Below are 18,613 nucleotides of genomic sequence, written 5' to 3'. Positions count from 1 at the left end.
GGCTCTTAAAAGCAGCTTGTACATTTATATTAATAAAATGTATGTAGATAATATTACAAGAATATAAGCAGCTGAAATCTTGAAGTATTTACTAATGACTGGAACAGTCAATTTTTCCACCACCAGTAGAGTTACTATAAACATGCAAGGTATACATAGCTAGATGTGGACAGAATGTGTATGTGCATCACAGACACTACTGTAAGCCATCAAATAAAGTTTTTGCATTCCCTACTAATGGAGATGAAGCATCACAAGTGACCTGAAAATGGAATACTTTGATGCTCCCAGTAACAGTCCTGTAGAGACCTGCTATGTTTCTGCTTCAGACTGCTAATTAGACATCTATTTCCCTCATGAAGCTCTAACAATCCCTGATGTTGCATTATAACTTTCCAAGGAAGCTGTCACCTGGCCCAGCAAAAAACAGGCCCCATTTCATCCCATTTGTATTTATTATATTTTGAGTAAAAATGACAAGAACAGTAGTGGAAGATTAACAAGGAGGGAACTGAAGTGATCGATGGGTCACCTGAGGCTGCTTCTATTTTTTCTGATTTCTAGGCACAAACATATTCCTGTTTTTTCAACTAATATTACTAAGAAAAGAGCCTATCCCAATATTTCCAACTAATGTTAAGTATGTTGCTCATAAAGCATCAACCTGCTACACTACAAGAGTCACATATAGAAGCAACTTGAAGACATTCCCTCCTTAGGACTTGGGCACTTAGCAGAAGTAAGAAGTGTCCTGGAAGTCCAATGGAAGGCAGGAAAAGTGAGACAGCTGAAGCCTAGCTGAAACTATGCTGTCTTTTAGGGGTGTGTGAAACAGGCTGTATTCAATTCATATTTGGCTCGAACTGGGGACAGTGATATGATCTGTTGATTCAGATCACTGTCCCTGATTCAATTCAGCCAAATCCAAATCTGAAGATTCGATGCCGATTCAGAGAATCAGCGATTCAGCTGTAGACACAGCGTTAAATGTTTTTTCTACATGCCTCAAGGTACCAGGCGTGACTTGCGAACACTGCAATGCTGGGGAGGATGGAATGTCCCACAGGAGCACGGCGGACCCCCCCGCATGCTTGGCAGTGAACCCAGAAGTTGACCAGAAGTACTTCCAGTCCACTTCTGGGACTGCCAGGGAGCATGCTGGGGGCTCCCCCACACCCCCCTAGCTTGACGGTCCGCCATGGGGGGACTCTGGGTGCCCCCCCAGACCCAGGAACCACCAGTCGCTGAGCCGGGAAGGCGTGGAGGGGCCCCCCCAGTGCGCACCCCAGCAGTGCTTCTGGTCCACTTTCAGGTCTTCTGCCAGCATCTCAGCATTCACGAGCCGCCTGTTACCTTGAGGTACATAGAAAAAACATTTAAAGCTATGTCTATGTCTGAATTGTCAAATCTTTCTGAATCTCTCCGAATCGATTCAGAGGGTTCTGATTCAATTTGGAGAGATTAAAGGGTCACCTGATTCAATTCAGATTTGGAGATTTGCCCACTGAATCAGGCTGAATCTCCACCAAATCAAATCAGGGACTGAAGCTTTGCACAGCCCTACTGTCTTTATAGTACCGTATTTTAAACCTGATAATTCTGAGGTAGTTAATGACAAAAGCAGAATGAACAGTAACGTCCTAAGGCATCCTGTTTACTCACTTTTATCTCAAGGAAAGGCATCACTGTGGAACCTATCATGGGGTAATCCACCCTGAGAATAATCAAAGCAAGGAAGAAGTTCACAGTGATAGCCTTTGTGGCTGGGATGCAAAAAATGTGGGGGTTGTTGGTATTGTTGAATAAAGTGTTTCTTGACCCGTGGGTTAAAATCCAAAAGTGGGTCACATAAATATATGAAAGGGTTACAAACAAACTTTAAAAATGGATTCTCTTTTAAAGGAGAAAAATGTGGGAAACTGTGGCCTTTTCCTTGCAGACTGTCAGACTTCTAGCATGCAAGGGGCTGCTTGAGACCCCCGCCATGCCCACCCACACCCACCCTACACACTGGAGGGCTGGGGCTGGAGGCAGTGTGTCGGGAGTGAGGGGCACTGGTCATCCATGTTTATAGACAGGTCCTGGTACAAAAAAGGTTGAGAACCACTAGGATAGATGACCCATCCAGACAGATAATTTCTTCCTAAATCCAGGCAAATAATGAACTGATTGAAAGCAAGTGATCTATTATTTAAATCTCCCATCACTTTCCATATTGCAAATGAGAAGAATGGCTGGAAGTGGGACTATACCAAGTCTCCAAGATAATTAAATGAGTTTAATATAATTAATCTTTATAGTTTCATAGCTTTTTAAACCAAGGGTCATAAAGTACTTTACCAATGGCTATTTAAACTTCATTATGAGCTATAAGAATTATGTAAGATAGTTTCAAAGTAGCTAGGGTCAGGAGGGACCTGAACAGATCATCTAGCCTGACCTCCTGCCACAGGCAGGAATTAATGCTGGGTTCACAAGACCCCAGACAGGTGATCATCTAACCTCCTCTTGAATTTGCCCAAGGTAGGGGCGAGGACCACTTCCCTGGGAAGTTGGTTCCAGATTTTGGCCACCCTAACTGTAAAATATTGCCTTCTGATCTCTAACCTAAACCTATTCTCCATCAGCTTATTACCATTCTTCCTTGTCACCCCAGGTGGTGCTGGGGAGAAAAGGGCTCTACCTATTTGCTGTTGATTTTTCCTGATGAGTTTTTAGGCAGCCACCAGGTCCCCCCTCAACCTCCTCTTGCTGAGGCTGAACAGGTTCAGGTCCCCCAGTCTCTCCTCGTAGGGCCTGTCCTGCTGCCCTCTCGTCAAGTGGCTGGGCCTCCTATGAACCCTCTCCAGACTGGCCAAATCCCTTTTGAAGTGCGGCGCCCAGTACTGGACGCAGTACTCCAACTGCGGTCTGACCAAAGTCGCATAGAGGGGGAGTATCACCTCTCTGGACCAGCTTGAGATGCACCTTTGGATGCGTGACAAGGTATGGCTAGCCTTGCTGGCTGTGGTCTGGCATTGGTGGCTCATGTTCATCTTGGAGTCAATAATGACTCCAAGATCCCTTTCCGCCTCCGTGCTTTCAAGAAGGGAACTCCCCATCCTGTATGTATGCTGTGGATTCCTTCTCCCAAGGTGCAGCACCCTGCATTTGTCTACGTTGAACTCCATCCTATTCTCATCTGCCCACTTTTGTAGTCTGTCTAAATCTAGTTGCAGCCTCTCTCTCCCTTCAAGTGTGTCCACCTCACCCCACATCTTAGTGTCATCAGCAAATTTGGACAGTGTGCTTTCCACTGCCTAGTCCAGATGATGCATAGGGATCGCTTCACTGAAATGAAGGAACTTCTAGCACAGAATATACCAGTTGTTTAGCAATGTACCACATTATTTCTGGGGAAGAATGCTCTTTCTAGCTGAAGCAACAGGAGGAATTAAGACAGGCAGAATGGCTGAAATTTGGAATTCAGAGCTGTAATTTGTCCAGCACATGGATGATAGTAACATGCCTCTATGAAGTGCCCTGGAGTGCTGACCTCCCTTTGCGTCCTTAACTGATACAGAATTCTTGTCCTAACTATTCAGTCACGGCTTTGGGGGCTCCAAAACAGTTGATTTCCCTTTGAAGCTCTGTCTTAATCAGATTGAGCTCATCCTGTAGGCTGATGCATTCACATAGGACTGAGCAGTAAGGCTGTAGGCCAGATTAACAGAAATGAACACTGACAGGTGCTATCACCTGTCTCATTTAGCTCACAAGAATCAATTTCCCCAAGCAAAAAAATTAAAAGAAATAAAAAACCCCCAAACAAAACAATCATTACCAAAAATTTGCTCTGGAGTAGTGTTCCATGTAGAGCTGCTCATCAGAAAAAGGAGCCAAATGAATGTCACTAAATGTTGGAAACATCATTCCTAGTAAACAAAAGAATATGTACACAGTAGCAAAGTTCAAACATCTGCTTGCTCCTATGAAAACATCTATACAAAATGGCAGCAAGAAAACACCAATCCCACAAGCAAGAGTTGTTGTATATCACAAACATAATAACATTCAGCCTCATTAGGGGGAATAACATCCAATTTACTGGAATATGACATGTTGTAGCAATCAATAAGAAAAAAATTCTACTTAGTGATAACCTCTGATAAACTTCTGCCCCTCAATTAAGTATCTAAGTAATTTATCTTTTTTCATCTTAAGTGAAATGATAAATGATATTCTGTAATTCCTTCTCACCACTCCCTACCCCTGGAGAAACAGGACTTTGTTTACTTATAAGGTCAGATATTCATGGCATGATATTATACATGGAAGGACAGCACTGCTGATCTTGATACAGTATTATACACCACACTGGAATTTTTTTACCTAGGTATTTCAAAGCAATTTACAATATGTTAATAAAACAAGCTTTACCACATAAGTATCTTTTATACTAAATGGAGACATTTAGGCCACTGACAGGAGTAAAAAACAAAACAAAACAAGTGTTTTACGGGAAGAGGAAGTGCATTAGTTTGACCTGGCGCCCCAACACCTGTACAGATTGGGTGCTTCAGCAGGGCTTTTTTTACTGCTTTTATCTAACAGCTGATTGAATTAGCTTTAGACAAAAGTGCCAAAAAGCCCCACTGAAGCACTCGATCTATACAGATGTTGGGCAAGCCAGGTCAACCTAACACAATGCCTCGTCTGGGCATGTGGGGTACTCGGTGTGGGGGCACACCAAGCTAAAAGTAAAGCACCTTCTTTTTTCATGTCTGTTAGCAGCCATAGCGGTTTACATACATCACACACCAGAACAAGGAACAAGATTTCAGGGTCCTGATTTCCATATATTCTCCTTAGGAACCCAATCCCACATCCACTGAAGTCAGCAGGAAAAGTTCTTCCCACTGATTTCAGAAGCCAGTAGATTAGCCTGCCTCAGATACCTTTAAAAATAACATAATAAAAGTTTTTTCATACTGAAGTTTCTGTGTCAGTGGGAAACTGGGAATAAAGATTGGTCATTTTTGGACTCAAAATAGGTATTAGGAAAAACAAATTCATCTGGTGCAAAATGTGGTGATAGAGGAAAGGACAAATAGCATTCTCTACAAGTACAACACATGGGAAGAGGCCACAGGAATTTCAAGTAGAATCAACACCCACTCACTCAACAGACATACTTTTGATGCTTTTTAGGCTGCCTGTAAAATAACAACATTTTCGCAGAGCAAAACTTGAGATGGGGACAACTGGTTTAAAAATTACTCACAATGTCATGTTGCTACTGCTGCTATAGTTTATACACATTTTCCACTTATGCAGTATTTTATATTTTCAGTGTGCTGTAATTCATTAACTCTAACATCTCTCTGTGATATGAATAAGCATCATCTTCCTTGTACAGATGAAGAAACAGATATAGAGAAAAAAAGGCCTACATTCTTAATAGTGTCACTAATCTAGTTGCCTGAGATTTTAGGTGACCAACATGAGTCACCAAAACCCAGCTTTTCAGGATGTGCTCGCCACCCACAGCCCCGCTGTAGAGAATAGGAGTTGTAGGTCCTTCTCACACCAGAAAAGGTCCCACAAAACCATTTGACCAGGTCTCATTTTTGACCAGGTATGTTCAGCTCCCATCTGTCCTTCATTGCTCTGGGTTTGAACATATTGTGCCATCATCTTATATATTACTCACATATTAACTTCAAAACATAAAATGGAAGGAGGACCACCCATGCAGAAGTATGAATTTTGAGCCAGCTGGGTTCACCATCAAATTGTATCCTGAAACAGTAACAGTGCTGCTTCCACCACACAAATGAAGGGGAAAATTCTCTACCCTCACCCTCTTCATGATGTATCTTCATCACTGAAGATATATAATGTGGAACAACCTACCTACAACCATCTCCAGAGGCCCTGCTGGTCTCCATTCTCAGAAGGCCATCACTTTCCCCTATCACTAGACAATCATCTTGGCACACTCACCATTCGACTTCAACCATTTTTTGGAATGGAGGTAACTTTCCAGCATCCTCTCATTGAACAACATGTAACCCATTGGTTCAGAAATAACCACGTCAACATTCTCAGGTAGGGAGATTTCCTCAATTTTTCCTGATAAAACCGTGATCTTATCAGAAAGGTTGTTACTTTTCACTAATATCTGGAGAGAGAAAAGAATAAAAAGCACATGTGTTGACTTGTTTCATTAGACATGATTCCTCAGAGAGCTCTGATGAATGTAAAATTGTCTGCAGTGCTCTGCAACTAGTAACTTGAACCACATCTCAAATAGCCTATAATAACAATTTAAAAATAAATAATACAGACTCATTTGTTATTACAACCAGAGCTTCTAAAAAGACCGTCATCAGAGCAAACATCCAGCTAGAAATTACTGGAATTAGTATTTAAAAGGAAAAAAAATGTAACACAAACACATGCACAGAAAGAGGGAAGTTAATATTCAGTACAGAAGAATATACCATAGGGATCTTTATGTTTCATCGCAAAGATCTACAGAGGGCTGCTCCTGGATGAGCTATACAGCCACGAAGGGATGCAAGTTCACAGATATCAGACAGTCTGAAACTTGTTGATCACTTAAATGAGCCTCTGCCTACATTTAATGTACAGGTTAGTTATTCACAACGGTATCAATATTTCATTTTAATTAGTCTGAATGGGGAAAAGCTGTAGAGGGGGATTCTGGAACATGGCATGCTGCTCTGGGGACAACCTATCAGCAATCCAGTGGAATCCACCAGGCAAACGTCAAGGAAAGCAACTATACAAATACAATCAATGACCAAAGATAGATCCTTAGAGCCTGCCAACAAGAGTTGCACTAACTAGTGAAGCCCTAAAGGTATAGCAGACAGGACAGAGAGGCCATCTAGGTGCTTTGCATCCTATTTTATCAAAGGATTCCTTTGCCTCAATCCTTCCAAAGCCCATTCACAGATATTTTGTGCATGAGACCATGCATTCTGCAGTATAATGTAGCTCATGGTAAAATGGCCCTGGCAGGGAAAAATAAATTTTCCATTTAAAGGCATAGGGGTACTTGAAAGAACAGTTGCTTAAAAGGGACAGATATCCCAATCTTTCAGTTCAGGTCAGATGTTTGTAGGAAAGATTTTCACTCGTATTTCCACATCTTTCTGTTAGAGTAGGTTTTTTTTCATTTACTATAGTAAAGCATGGCAATACATTGTGTGACCTTGAGCTACAATTGACCAGAACACAAAAGAAGGCAGAGGCAATATGCATCTCAGTTAGTCAGAACAGATACGTTTTTGCCTTTTGTCTGACAAACATCCATTAAGCTGGCCCAGGAAAGAAGATAATTTCATTTCTGACACTAGATTATGTCTCTAGTGGGTTATGGAATAGAGAAAATCCCACACAATTTACTAATTCATTTGATGCACTGGCTGGGGGAGTAGTTAGTTGATTGCACGATTTCACAATGATTGCACACTTAATTCATACAACATAATTTTATTTTAAAATTCTTTGCTATGCATATAACACTGCTTAGCTTTAAGAAATACCACAAACATTAAGAACACAATAACTACATATATCAGAAACAATGCTCCAAATGCACTTCCTTCTCAAACAATGTTATAAGAATTAGTATTACAAAAACAAATACAATTACAACTAAAAGTTAAATTTGAATCAATACTGTTATTATTCATAATATACTTACAATCCTAGAATTCCGAGAAGCCAAACACCTAAATATGTTTTCGTTCCCCAGTAGTACAATTTAATGGGTTGGCCTCAGTAGTACGGTTCAATGGGCTGGCCTCAGCAGTATGGTTCAATAGGCTGGCCTCAATACTGATAGGACTAAGTCCCCTTCCTTCAGTCCCTTTTGGGCGCTCCGCAGCTTCAGCGTGAACTAAGAGATTCGTGTTCACGGAGAGGGTGGTTCAGGTGATCAGTCTGATCCGGCCTACACTTGCGATTCTTCCTTCGATGTTCTGCAAGTGAGGTTACCTCCAAATTGGGACAGTAGGTTACAATTTTTATTGAGTGAGTTGCAGTCTTAGGCCCCTCCTACCCAAACCTGTCACTACTCCCAAATTTGGGCTCGGATCTTTCTTAACAGATTTTTGCTGGGTTCAGTTTCTTTTGTTGATCATTTTAATTACTTTGGGGAATTTCCTTTCTTTCCAATCTTTTCAAAGGCTCCTAGGGTTTGATTTCTCAGGATATTTTCTTAAGGGTCATTTTTAGGTTAACTTTGTTAAAGGCCTCTAAAGATAAAATTCAAGAGTTAAGACTTTGAGCAAAGTCAGGACCTTCCGCACGTAGACCAAAACAATGGCCTAGATAAGAAGATGAATCTTGTCTTCTTCCTAAACTGGCTAATGGGCAACTATTATAAGCATTCAAATATTACATTCAATATGACAGATTATAAACACATCTGCTGCATATTTTCTCTATACTTGTGTCTTGTTCCTTTTTATTTTTGTGCTTGCTTGTACACTTTGGAATAGTGCTCATGTGTCATTCAAATATTTGACCAGGATTGCCCATGTTGTCAACTGTTCAATGGCAAGGTTGTCAAAATGTAATACAAATGGGACCAAAATATTTTATACAGGCAAAGCAGAATGCTACAGAATTAGGTGGTATCCAAAACTAGCAGAAACTGAAAATATCTAAGAAAGTTACTTTAATTAAAAATTCCTTAAGTGATAAGTGAAGAATTAATTCATCTAATATCTGCAACCTCTACAGACTTAGAATGATTCTCATATGGAGTCAAAAGTGTGCATAATTGTCTCCTAGAAAGATAAGGGAGTTTTAGAGAATTGTATTAAGTGACATCTTACTTTTGCAGTAGTCTTTTTCAGTCTGAAGGATACCAAAGCTTTTCATGATGTATATTCTATACCCGGGAATCACTTTCATTCACAGTTCTGGGATGAAATATAGTAGCTGTTTCATAGTGCAGAGCAAACTGCATATTAGTTTAGAAGGAATCAAAAGTGCAGGGGAAATCAATACGTAAAACTAAGGGTAGAAACAGACGTTGCTTGATGTCTCATTTGTGCCACTATAAAACTTATGGTGACACAAATGGTGGGCAAATAGATGTTGCTACCCTTTGTTGCACCACATCAGAGGAAAATCATTGGCATGACAAAAGGTAGTAATAGAGTCTGCCTCTTTATTGCATCAGGTGTCTATTAGCTCTGTGGCAAAAAGGTACAGGCAGCCTGAGCTGCTCATGCTCTCCGGTCACCTTGGGCCCCCTCGAGACCTGGGACCACGTACTTGGGTTTCCCCCTGTTTATAGAGAGGCAGCTTGAGGTACTTTTCTTTAAATGGGGAACTTGAGGTTCCCTGCTTACAAAAACTTGCCCCAATCTCCAAGGACTGTGTCTGTAGGCAGGAAAAGCCCATAAAGGTCCCGGCATGGAGGGACAGGGCCCAGGGAATGCCAGTGTCCCATGCATCCACTTCCCTAGACCCACTCTTGGAATCTCCAGGGACCTGTCCCCAAAGATCCCCGTTCACTCAGACACACTGCTGAATCTCCAGGGGTGGGTCTGGGTAAGCAAGGAAACCCAGACTTTCCCTGTTTACCCAGACCCACTCCCAGGATCTGCAGGGATGAATCCAGGGGCAACGCATAGGGGGTGCATGGGGGTGCATGTTCACCCCCTGTCAGGCCACACTCCCTGTTTAGCCGGCGGGCAGGGGGGCAGGCGGGAGCACCAGTGCCCCACCTGAAAGCGCTGGCTGGTGAGTGGGGCCACCAGCAAAAGTGGATGCGGGAGTTCCGGAAGTAGCGTGGCTGCTTTTATGGTGAGTGAGATCAGCCATGGGGGACCCCCCTCCCCGGTCAGCAGGATCAGCCACCAGGGGACTCCCCTGGTTGCTGACTGGTGTCGGAGGGGGCATGTGCCCCCCCGACTCAAGAGGCACCAGACACCCATGGATGAATCTGAGTAAGAGGGGAAAGCTGGGCAGGTGTTCTCAGGGCTTGGGGGACCCAATACTGCCCAGGAAATCCCAGGGCACACAGGACCAGGCCCCTTAACCTCTGGGAGAACACACTGCCCCTTGTCCTGCACCATCAAGGGGTAAGGCAAGTGGTGACGTGTTTCACTCAATGAAGCAGATCACCTGTGTTGTGACATCTCAGCACAGCTTATCTACTTCTATCAGTGGCATCTATGGCCAGCCTTAGCTATGCTTACTGATGGCACCCGAGCAAAAAAACTAAATACAGCACCTAAATGCTGATGACTTGCTATCATGATTGCTGCTACTTGATTTTCTCTCTCCCTGTGACCTCAGATAAGATTTGTGACATATCATATACAAACAAAAAACCCTTCTAATAATATAGTATTCCCTAAAATCAATACAAAATCTACTGGCAAAAGGCATTTCATGTTCCATTCTAGTGGTTGGTCCAAATGGAGGATGATGGACTATAACTATTGATGCCAATTATACCATTAGCAAAAGTGTTAAATGTGCTGTGCATCTAAACCAGCAGTTCTCAAATAGGATACCACACAATATTAGTACTGTTAGGTACACAAACTCCTACATGATTCACAAGACAAAGCCAGAGATTTCAAATAGTAACGTAGAGTCCACAACATTCTGACCTGTAGTGGTCTTGCTGAGTCTTTGCAACAGAAGAAATTATGTACTCTTTTTCCATAGTCAATAAATGAGTGAGCTAAGAGCTAGTATTTTCTGATGGGTGCTTCAAGTCTAAAAAATCAGAACTACTGATCTAAACCCACATCTGAATCTTCTTCGTGAACTAAGTTAAGAGTCGACATGTTTCCACGTGACAGAATTGCAGGTGGAGGAAGGAGTTTGGTTTGCTTTAAGACTGGGGCTTCTGGAAAATATAGTAACAGTTATAAATTAGACAATTACATCTAAAAACTAGATTAAAAAAATAAAAGTTATGAATTGAAGTGCTCAAAAGTTAAAAAGGAATAGGCTCAAAGTTGCTTGTACAACCTGAACTGGATCCTTATGTGCATATGCATTACAATAATCTTTAGCATATGATCACTAAGTCCTTTTCCTTGGCTCTATTAGAGAAAAGCAAATGCTAAATCAAGCCCAGATACTATACATGCTCACAGACTATTAAATGAACCATATTTTTTCCACCACTTTTATCTGTGCTAAAGTCATCTGTCACAACAGTGGCCAAATACAAGACTGCTACATATTGTAAAGGCAACATAAAGGTCATCTTTGTAAGGATTTCTTATCTGCTCAGAATCTGACTAATTTAAAAATGTTACATTATATGTGGAAAGCAGGACAGAGGAAGTTAATGATCTCAGCCCTAAACAGCTAATGTAAACTTGAAGCATTTGCAAATACAGCTGTGGAACTAAGGGATGCTGTAGGACTAAATGCTGAGCGATGCTATATACAGTCTTTTACTGACAGATTCTAAAGGAGAAAGGTTCACTTTTTTACCCAAGTTTTTCAAACTGGAAATGAAGCCTGCAGATGCATTATGTGATTCCATTTTGGAAACAAGATCACCACTGTGCTGACAAGTGAATTCTTTAACTATAAAGTTATTTTTAGGTAAAGCAAGTTATAGCTCAGTAGCAGCATGGGCATACAAGGGCAGAAAACCTAAATCATTTTCAAACCTTCACCAGCTATGATGGATAGCTCCTATATTTGGCTAGAGGGCAGTAGAATATTGCATTATCTTTATTATGTTAAGAAAAGATACATAAATTATGAAGGGCTTTACTTTTACTTGAGATAGCCATGTGGGGACAAGCAGAGGAGATAATTAGATCAACCTTACTATTAGTGTATCTTTATTATATGCAGCCTTATTTTTGTAATCAAATTAATGCCTTTTTAAGATGCAACAAAAAGTGTGATACTGTAAGAAGTACCAGTAAATAATAACACTTAACAAAAGATGAACTTCCTGTAGAAACATGATGTTTCAGTCACGTCATAGAAATAATTACCGCATCTTTAGCTGGTGGCAGGTAGCACAGATCTATTGAAGGGAACAGAATTATATCCCCTGAGTCCACTTCATTAGAAGGAGAGCAAAGACTAAGGAGAAAGAACATTTACCCCTGTTTTCAGTTTACTAAAGATTGACATCATGCAATTTAATAAAAATGCAGGTTTAGGTTTTGTCAAAGGTATTGGATTGACAGCCCAGGAGACTGAAGTCCTCTAGTTATTCATGCAGCAGGTACAATACAGGCAGTGGCAATGACAGCTTCTCCACACTGCCCTGCCAGTATGCTTTGATCATGATCTGGAGGATCATGGTACCTCTGTACCAGTTCAAACATTAGTTTGTCTACTGAGACTGTCAACCAGGGAGACAATTAGTGCCAATTTAGGCAGGGATTTTTATACACCTGACTGTTAGAAACTGCACTAGGACCCTTGCAGTAATTTTGCATGGGCTACAGAACAGCCATCAGGTGATTTTTACTTTTTGTTGCCACTAACATAGGTTGGTTTTGAACTGCTACCAAGGTGAAACTTTTCTAAAGTCACAAAAAATATAATTTTGAATGTGAATGTGTAAATTGACCTTATAAGTGTATTATATTAACAAACATATAATGTTAATAGCACTGACTGAATAAAAATTAGGGCAAAGTAGACCCATGTTGAGTAGGTTGAATAACTAGCAACAAAAACAATATACGTGAAGAGCAATCAGTTCAAGTCAAACTGGCGTAGCCAAGACAGACATATGATCTATAATAGGAATTTCAGATTTCTTCACTTTCTAATATATCAGTCACATGAAGTCAAGGAGTTCTTAACACTTCTAATGCCAAACAACATAATTCTATTGATCAGGTAGGGACAGGAATGATCTTAATCATTTTTTTTTAAAAGAGCAAGTCTTGGACCTAATCCTCAAGCCTTACTTCCAGCACTGTATTCCCAGATTCACAGGTCCGCATTCTAAACCTGAGTCTTCAGTTGCTCTTCCCGGTCTCCTGCTAGACTAGGGATACATACTTAAACACGTACAGTTTCTTTATATTGACATAACTTTTATTTCACTTACAAGTGCACTATTAGTAGTTAAGAGTCAGAATAAAGCATGTTCCATCATGAGTATTCTGTAATCCATAGCAAAAACTGGAGCCTTACTAACAGGTGACAATGGGAGCCATTAAAAACATGGTACAAAATAACCCTAGATGCATACGCATGTTGACACTGTCCTGGCTTTCCACACAGCATTTCACAGATTCCTGCAATAATCAACCCCTGGCCATAACTAAAACATACATGGTTTTGTTGTGCATATCCATACATGTATTTAAACATAGGAACAAGGCACAAGGTAGCTGCAACAACTCAAAGTTCAATGAAGAAAAAGTTTAAGAAAACAAGAAAACAGAACATTCCATTCCTACCTTTACTTTTCACCCCCATTTTGATTTTTCAAAGAACAGAAAGGTATGTGTTGTTTTTAATGGCATCCACTTAATGCCCCTGAGTTTAAAACAGTATGAGAGCAGGACTTGATGACATCAATGGAAAGATAACAATGTACACATTCTTATTCTTTAGAAACTAAACTAGCTAAATTAATTGCTGACGTGTATCCATTTACTTCAAAAACAGTTGCATCAACATGAAGGCATTTTACTGTTTTGGTTATTTTTTTCTTCTGTCTTTTTTATGTTTCCATCATGATAGTTAAAACTCTCAGAAGTTCTCCTCAAAGAGGTGGAGATTTGTTTGATCAGTAATAGATCTTGACGGAACCACCTGCAGGTAACAACAGAGCTCATAGACCTTCCTTTGTCCAGGGCCCTAACCAAATCCCAATGAAGCCTAAATTCCCAAGGACCGAAATGGAAACACAATCAAAGCCCAAGTTCAACAAGGTCCATGGGGTTTGGAAAACAAGTTGTATACATCTCAAGCTATGGATATTCATGCATCTTTCATTTGGCCTTTACCAAAGGAAGTACTCTCAGTCTCTCAGATTTTGATGATCTATTTCCTTTGGCTTATCTTGGTATGTTCACTAAAATGCCTTGAGCTCCTCCTTGCAACCTTCCAGACTAAGGAAGGAAAAGAAAATAGTTTACTTCTAAGAACATAAAACTTCACTATCATGCATCTCCCAAAGACATGACAAGTAATATAACAAATCTTAAATATAATTCAAGATATTAGGCTGTTCAGAGACTGCCATGTATCTCTGCCAAAAGGGAAAGACATGACAGCAGCCTTAAAAATTAAAATACAAATAGTCAGAGAGCGTCTTGCTTAACAATTTGATAGCTAGAAATGTTTGCTGGTTATCCTAGGGACTGTGCAGCTGCAAGTACCACTCTAGTTAAACGATTTAACATAGGAAGTGTTAACACACCATCACAGAGAACGCAGCGCCAACCCCCTTGGCATATCCACACTTCAGATGAGAACTTGGGGTGGGAGGGACGTGTTTTCTAAGTTTTGTATCTCCTAGAAGAGGGTCCAGTCTGCCAATGCTTATTCACATAAGTGGTACTTACTCCTGTGAGACATCTTACAGATTTTCCACAGCACTATTAATATAAAGATTGTCTGATTAAGAGTTTGCAGGACCAAATCCTTATAGAGAATCATCTCAAGTTGTGTACAAATTCATTTTGAAAAACGTCCCCACCATCAGCCAGGAAACTTTTGCATTTTAAAGGAATAACTGTCAATGTCACACCTGTCCCCAAGCCATTCTAAGCTTTTTTGTAATTTAAGCGTGACACTTTTTTTCCCCAAACACACAAGGTCTGTCCTTCCTCTGGCTGCATAAAAGACCCAATCCACTCCCCCACAAAATAGAACTATACAGAAAACCACTGAAACTGGACATAGAATTGCTAATCAAGATCATGAACTAAAATAAAACAAAAAAATGCAGATTTCAATCATTTACTTAAAATTTCAGTCCCTCTTGTAAAAAAAATTGGACTGAAGTGAGATTTTTACATTGACACTATAATACCCCATCAAAATGTTAATTAAACTCTAAGACCTCAACAGATGTTCACTGATGTTGCAGCAACTTAACCCTATTGTGTTTTTTTAACCTCCTTAAATCAAAAATGAAAAAAAATCAACTATTCTCTCTCACTTCTATTTTAAACAGTGAAGGCAGTTGGGACTACAGTAAAATCTTTGTTATCCGGCATCCCCGGTGTAAGGAGATGGTTATGTAAAAAATTCGGTTATCTGAAATAACTTGGCAGGGGTTTTCAGATAACGCGGAGCTGGGGGTGGGGCACATGCAGAGTGGGGGGCGGGGGTGGAGGCAGCCGCACGTGGAGCCGCAGCAGTGGAGGGTGGTGGATGGCAGCAGCGGCTGCCACATGCAAGCTCTGCCTCCCCTTGGCGTTTGGCCAGCTGGCTGGAAATTCCAGTTAACAGAATTTCTGGTTATTTAAATGTCAGATAACAAAGATTTTACTACTACTTAAACAGTGTGGAAAATGAATTCTTCATCCAATGCTGATGAAATTAAATAAAAATATTTTACTCAAACTTTTTAAAACAGGTTGGGGGGAAGGAAATTTCATATTCAGGCAAACACTCAACATGTACAATTTCAGCTGAAAAGGTAAATTTTTCTGAAAAGCTTGGGAAATGTAAAAAAATCTCTCATAAAAGCTGGTTTGAACTATACTGCTAGGTTCATCCTTGTATTACATAAACCCGAAAAAGAGAATGAATTAGTTTATTTTTACGAAGAGTTGTGTTTGGTTTGGTTTGGTTGTTTTTGGGGGTTTTCTTTTTTTGGGGGGGAGAGGGGGGGTTAAACCAAAAGAAGTGTTGCAGGGAGGGAAGGGGGAGAGGGAGAGAGAGAGGGAGAGAGAGAGAGAGAGAGAGAGAGAGCACACAAGAAAGATTTTTTAAATTTAAGAAATAGTTCTGAAGCAAAACATTCCCAATTGTAACTTCAGAACTTTTATGGAAGTTCAGATCCAGAGTCTGAATCCATATTTTCCTGCTGCTTTCTCTATAATGGTCCAAGCCAGCTATCCATCACATACAAATATAAAAATATTTCCAAACTAATGCATGCAGTCTTCTATTTAGAGGTTGCCATATGTCCAGAGAACCTCAGATTCTGGTAGTGTCTAGAGCTAAATTCTGCATCTCAGAACTCTCAAATATTACCAACAAATGCAAAAGGATATACATCCTGATTCAGAGATGGACTTTAGCACATTCCTCACTTTAAGCCTATGGGAATCGCAGTGTTCTCAATGGACCTCCTAGTGATCAAGTTTGGTACATGCATATATTTCTTGATGAACTGGAGCTATATATGGCATTATTGCTAGTTTGGACTTTTGGACAGGTGGAGAAGGTCCCAGTAGTCATAAGGTGCTGAAAATATGAAACTGAAGACAAGAAGGTTAAAACTATATTCCCTTGTGTAGTACTTAAAAAGGTACTAGAAGCAGGTTATTTATCTGGCATAAATACTCTGTGTGTATTTCTAAAGGGTAAACAGCAAAGCTGCCAGATGGGTCATCCAGCCTTCAAGCCAAAATACCATGTTGCCCTTTTCTTTCCTGCCTTTTCTGATGTTATATATTATGCAGTTAGAGTGAGGGCCAAATTCAGAAGCAGTGCAACTCCAACATGGTGTTTCACACACCTGTATGATCAATTACAATGACCCAAAGCATACTGGTCTCTTTTGATCTCCCAAATGAGTAAGAATCAACAATAACTTATCACTTGAATAGCACTGAATCTCAGACTGATTTGAGATTACTATCGGGTCTGATATTTTCACATCCTTTGAAAGTGAATGTTCAGGAAATGGTATTCATAGATTTACAACCAGCTTGAAACAAGATTTATCTTTTTCCAACCTCTCAATCTACTTACAGTATATTGGTCCCAACACCTTGGTTTCCATCACAATTAACTTAAAGAGTAAGGTTGACTTCTGACAAACAAGCAAATTGGTTATAATTATTTAATAAGTAAATTATTAAACAAATAATTGTTAAAAAGTTATACTTGACAAAACATAAACATTTCTATTATCGATTTCTGGGATTACACCTAGGGCAGATCCCCTCTTCTTTCCATACAATTAATTGCAAAAATAATTGATTGTGTGTCAAGAGAGTTTTATATTCCATTAACCATTAGATTTCAGTCTTTTACTACTTGATTCGTAACATATCCAAAACAAGCACTGGGAATGTCTTACCTAAATACTTTAAATAAATTACAAAAAAGCAAAGCATAAAGGCCTGGACTAGATTTTATTGAAATGTTTAGGATGTTTCATACACAGAGACATTTTCAGTCAGAAAGTGCTTTTACTAGAAAATAGGCAGACAAGGTTATTTGGGTAAATACGGTATCTTTTATGAGACAGAGCTAAAATAGTTGGAAAAATTCTTCTTTGCAAGCTTTCAGGCACAAACACTCTTTTGTCAGGCTGAGGAAGCATTTGCAGTTTGTCTCCGCTCTGCCGGGATGGAATATAAAAGAAGTCACAAGCCAGTATGCATGCAAGAAAGCCAGTCAGTGAAAATGCAAATTGAGGCAGTCAGTGGATGAGAGGGGGAGGAGAATGTAGACCTGGTGATAAGAATATAGCTGGTAAATAGTAGAGAGGTTACCTGTTAGGCAGATGTTATAATGTGTCATAAGTCCAATGTCTATATTTAGTTTGGGGTTTTTTTGTATCAAGGAGGCTGATGAAATGAAGTTCATAGGCTCGTCTGTGAAAAGTGTTTTGTAAATTCCCTTTGAGGATTAGAACTGAGAGACTGGAGAGAGAACGGTTTTCTTGTGAGAAGTGTTCCCCTATAGGTAGTTGGGTATTCTTGTCTTTGATAGATTTTTGGTGTGCATTCATTCTGGTACACAGCTGCTGTTTGGTTTCTCCTACATATTTTATATCAGGGCATTTGGTGCACTGGATGTGATATACAACCATAGGCAAAGGAAAAGAATTTTTTTTTGGGGGGGTGGGGCTGAGCGCGTATGTGTATGCACATCCCCCTCCCTCCCGGTAGGAAAGTTTGTGGGGGAAGGGAATGGAGCTGGGACCAGGCAGGGATTGGGAGGGAGCTGAGCCAAGCCAGGAGTGGGATAGGGGCCAGGGCCCACTGTGCCCGCCCCTTTCCCCCTGCCCTGGGTTATTGCCCGGTGCCAGTACCCTCTGCACCAAATCTGCCACCCCACAGCCCTGCATCGGCCCCTGCCCTGCACCACCCGGCGGGGCCTGGATCTGGGGGCTGGAGCAGGGCCAGCCTCGGCTGAGCCACCAGCTGGAGGGGATGGAGCCCCAGGGACCCCTACATGGGGTAGGTGTGGAACGAAGCTACAGCTCATCCCGGGGGACACGGGGACGGGGTGGAGACTCCCACTACTGCATGCATTCCAGGAGGCACGAGGGATGTGTGCTCCCAGATCTACACGGGACAAGGTGGGCTGCCGCTGTGGGCTGGGCCAGCAGTAGGGTGGGAGGCAGTGGCACTGGGGGGTTGGAAGGGCTATGGCATATTTTGAGGTGGCTGCACCCCTCCCCCACAGCCCCCTCCCAGCGCTGCTACCGCAGCCC

The 18,613-nt window shown here is 41.0% G+C and overlaps 1 protein-coding gene across 3 annotated transcripts in view; it reads right to left on the bottom strand.

Moving 5' to 3' along the window:
* Nucleotides 1-18,613, bottom strand: part of LOC102374986 (histone-arginine methyltransferase CARM1-like) — a 157,986-nt gene that overhangs the window by 35,572 nt on the left and 103,801 nt on the right. For all 3 annotated transcript variants that reach the window (XM_025206196.1, XM_025206197.1, XM_006025417.3), the window contains exons 6-7: nt 5,986-6,163; nt 3,824-3,914 (exon numbers count right to left, since the gene is read on the bottom strand). In XM_025206196.1, coding sequence (XP_025061981.1) covers nt 3,824-3,914; nt 5,986-6,163 — 269 coding nt within the window. The remainder of the gene's footprint in view (nt 1-3,823; nt 3,915-5,985; nt 6,164-18,613) is intronic.

Source organism: Alligator sinensis, unplaced genomic scaffold (assembly GCF_000455745.1).
Source record: "Alligator sinensis unplaced genomic scaffold, ASM45574v1 scaffold392_2, whole genome shotgun sequence".
Taxonomy (NCBI): Eukaryota; Metazoa; Chordata; order Crocodylia; family Alligatoridae; genus Alligator; species Alligator sinensis.
Note: the sequence above shows the minus strand (reverse complement) of the source record. Positions and strands in the feature narration are given on the sequence as shown.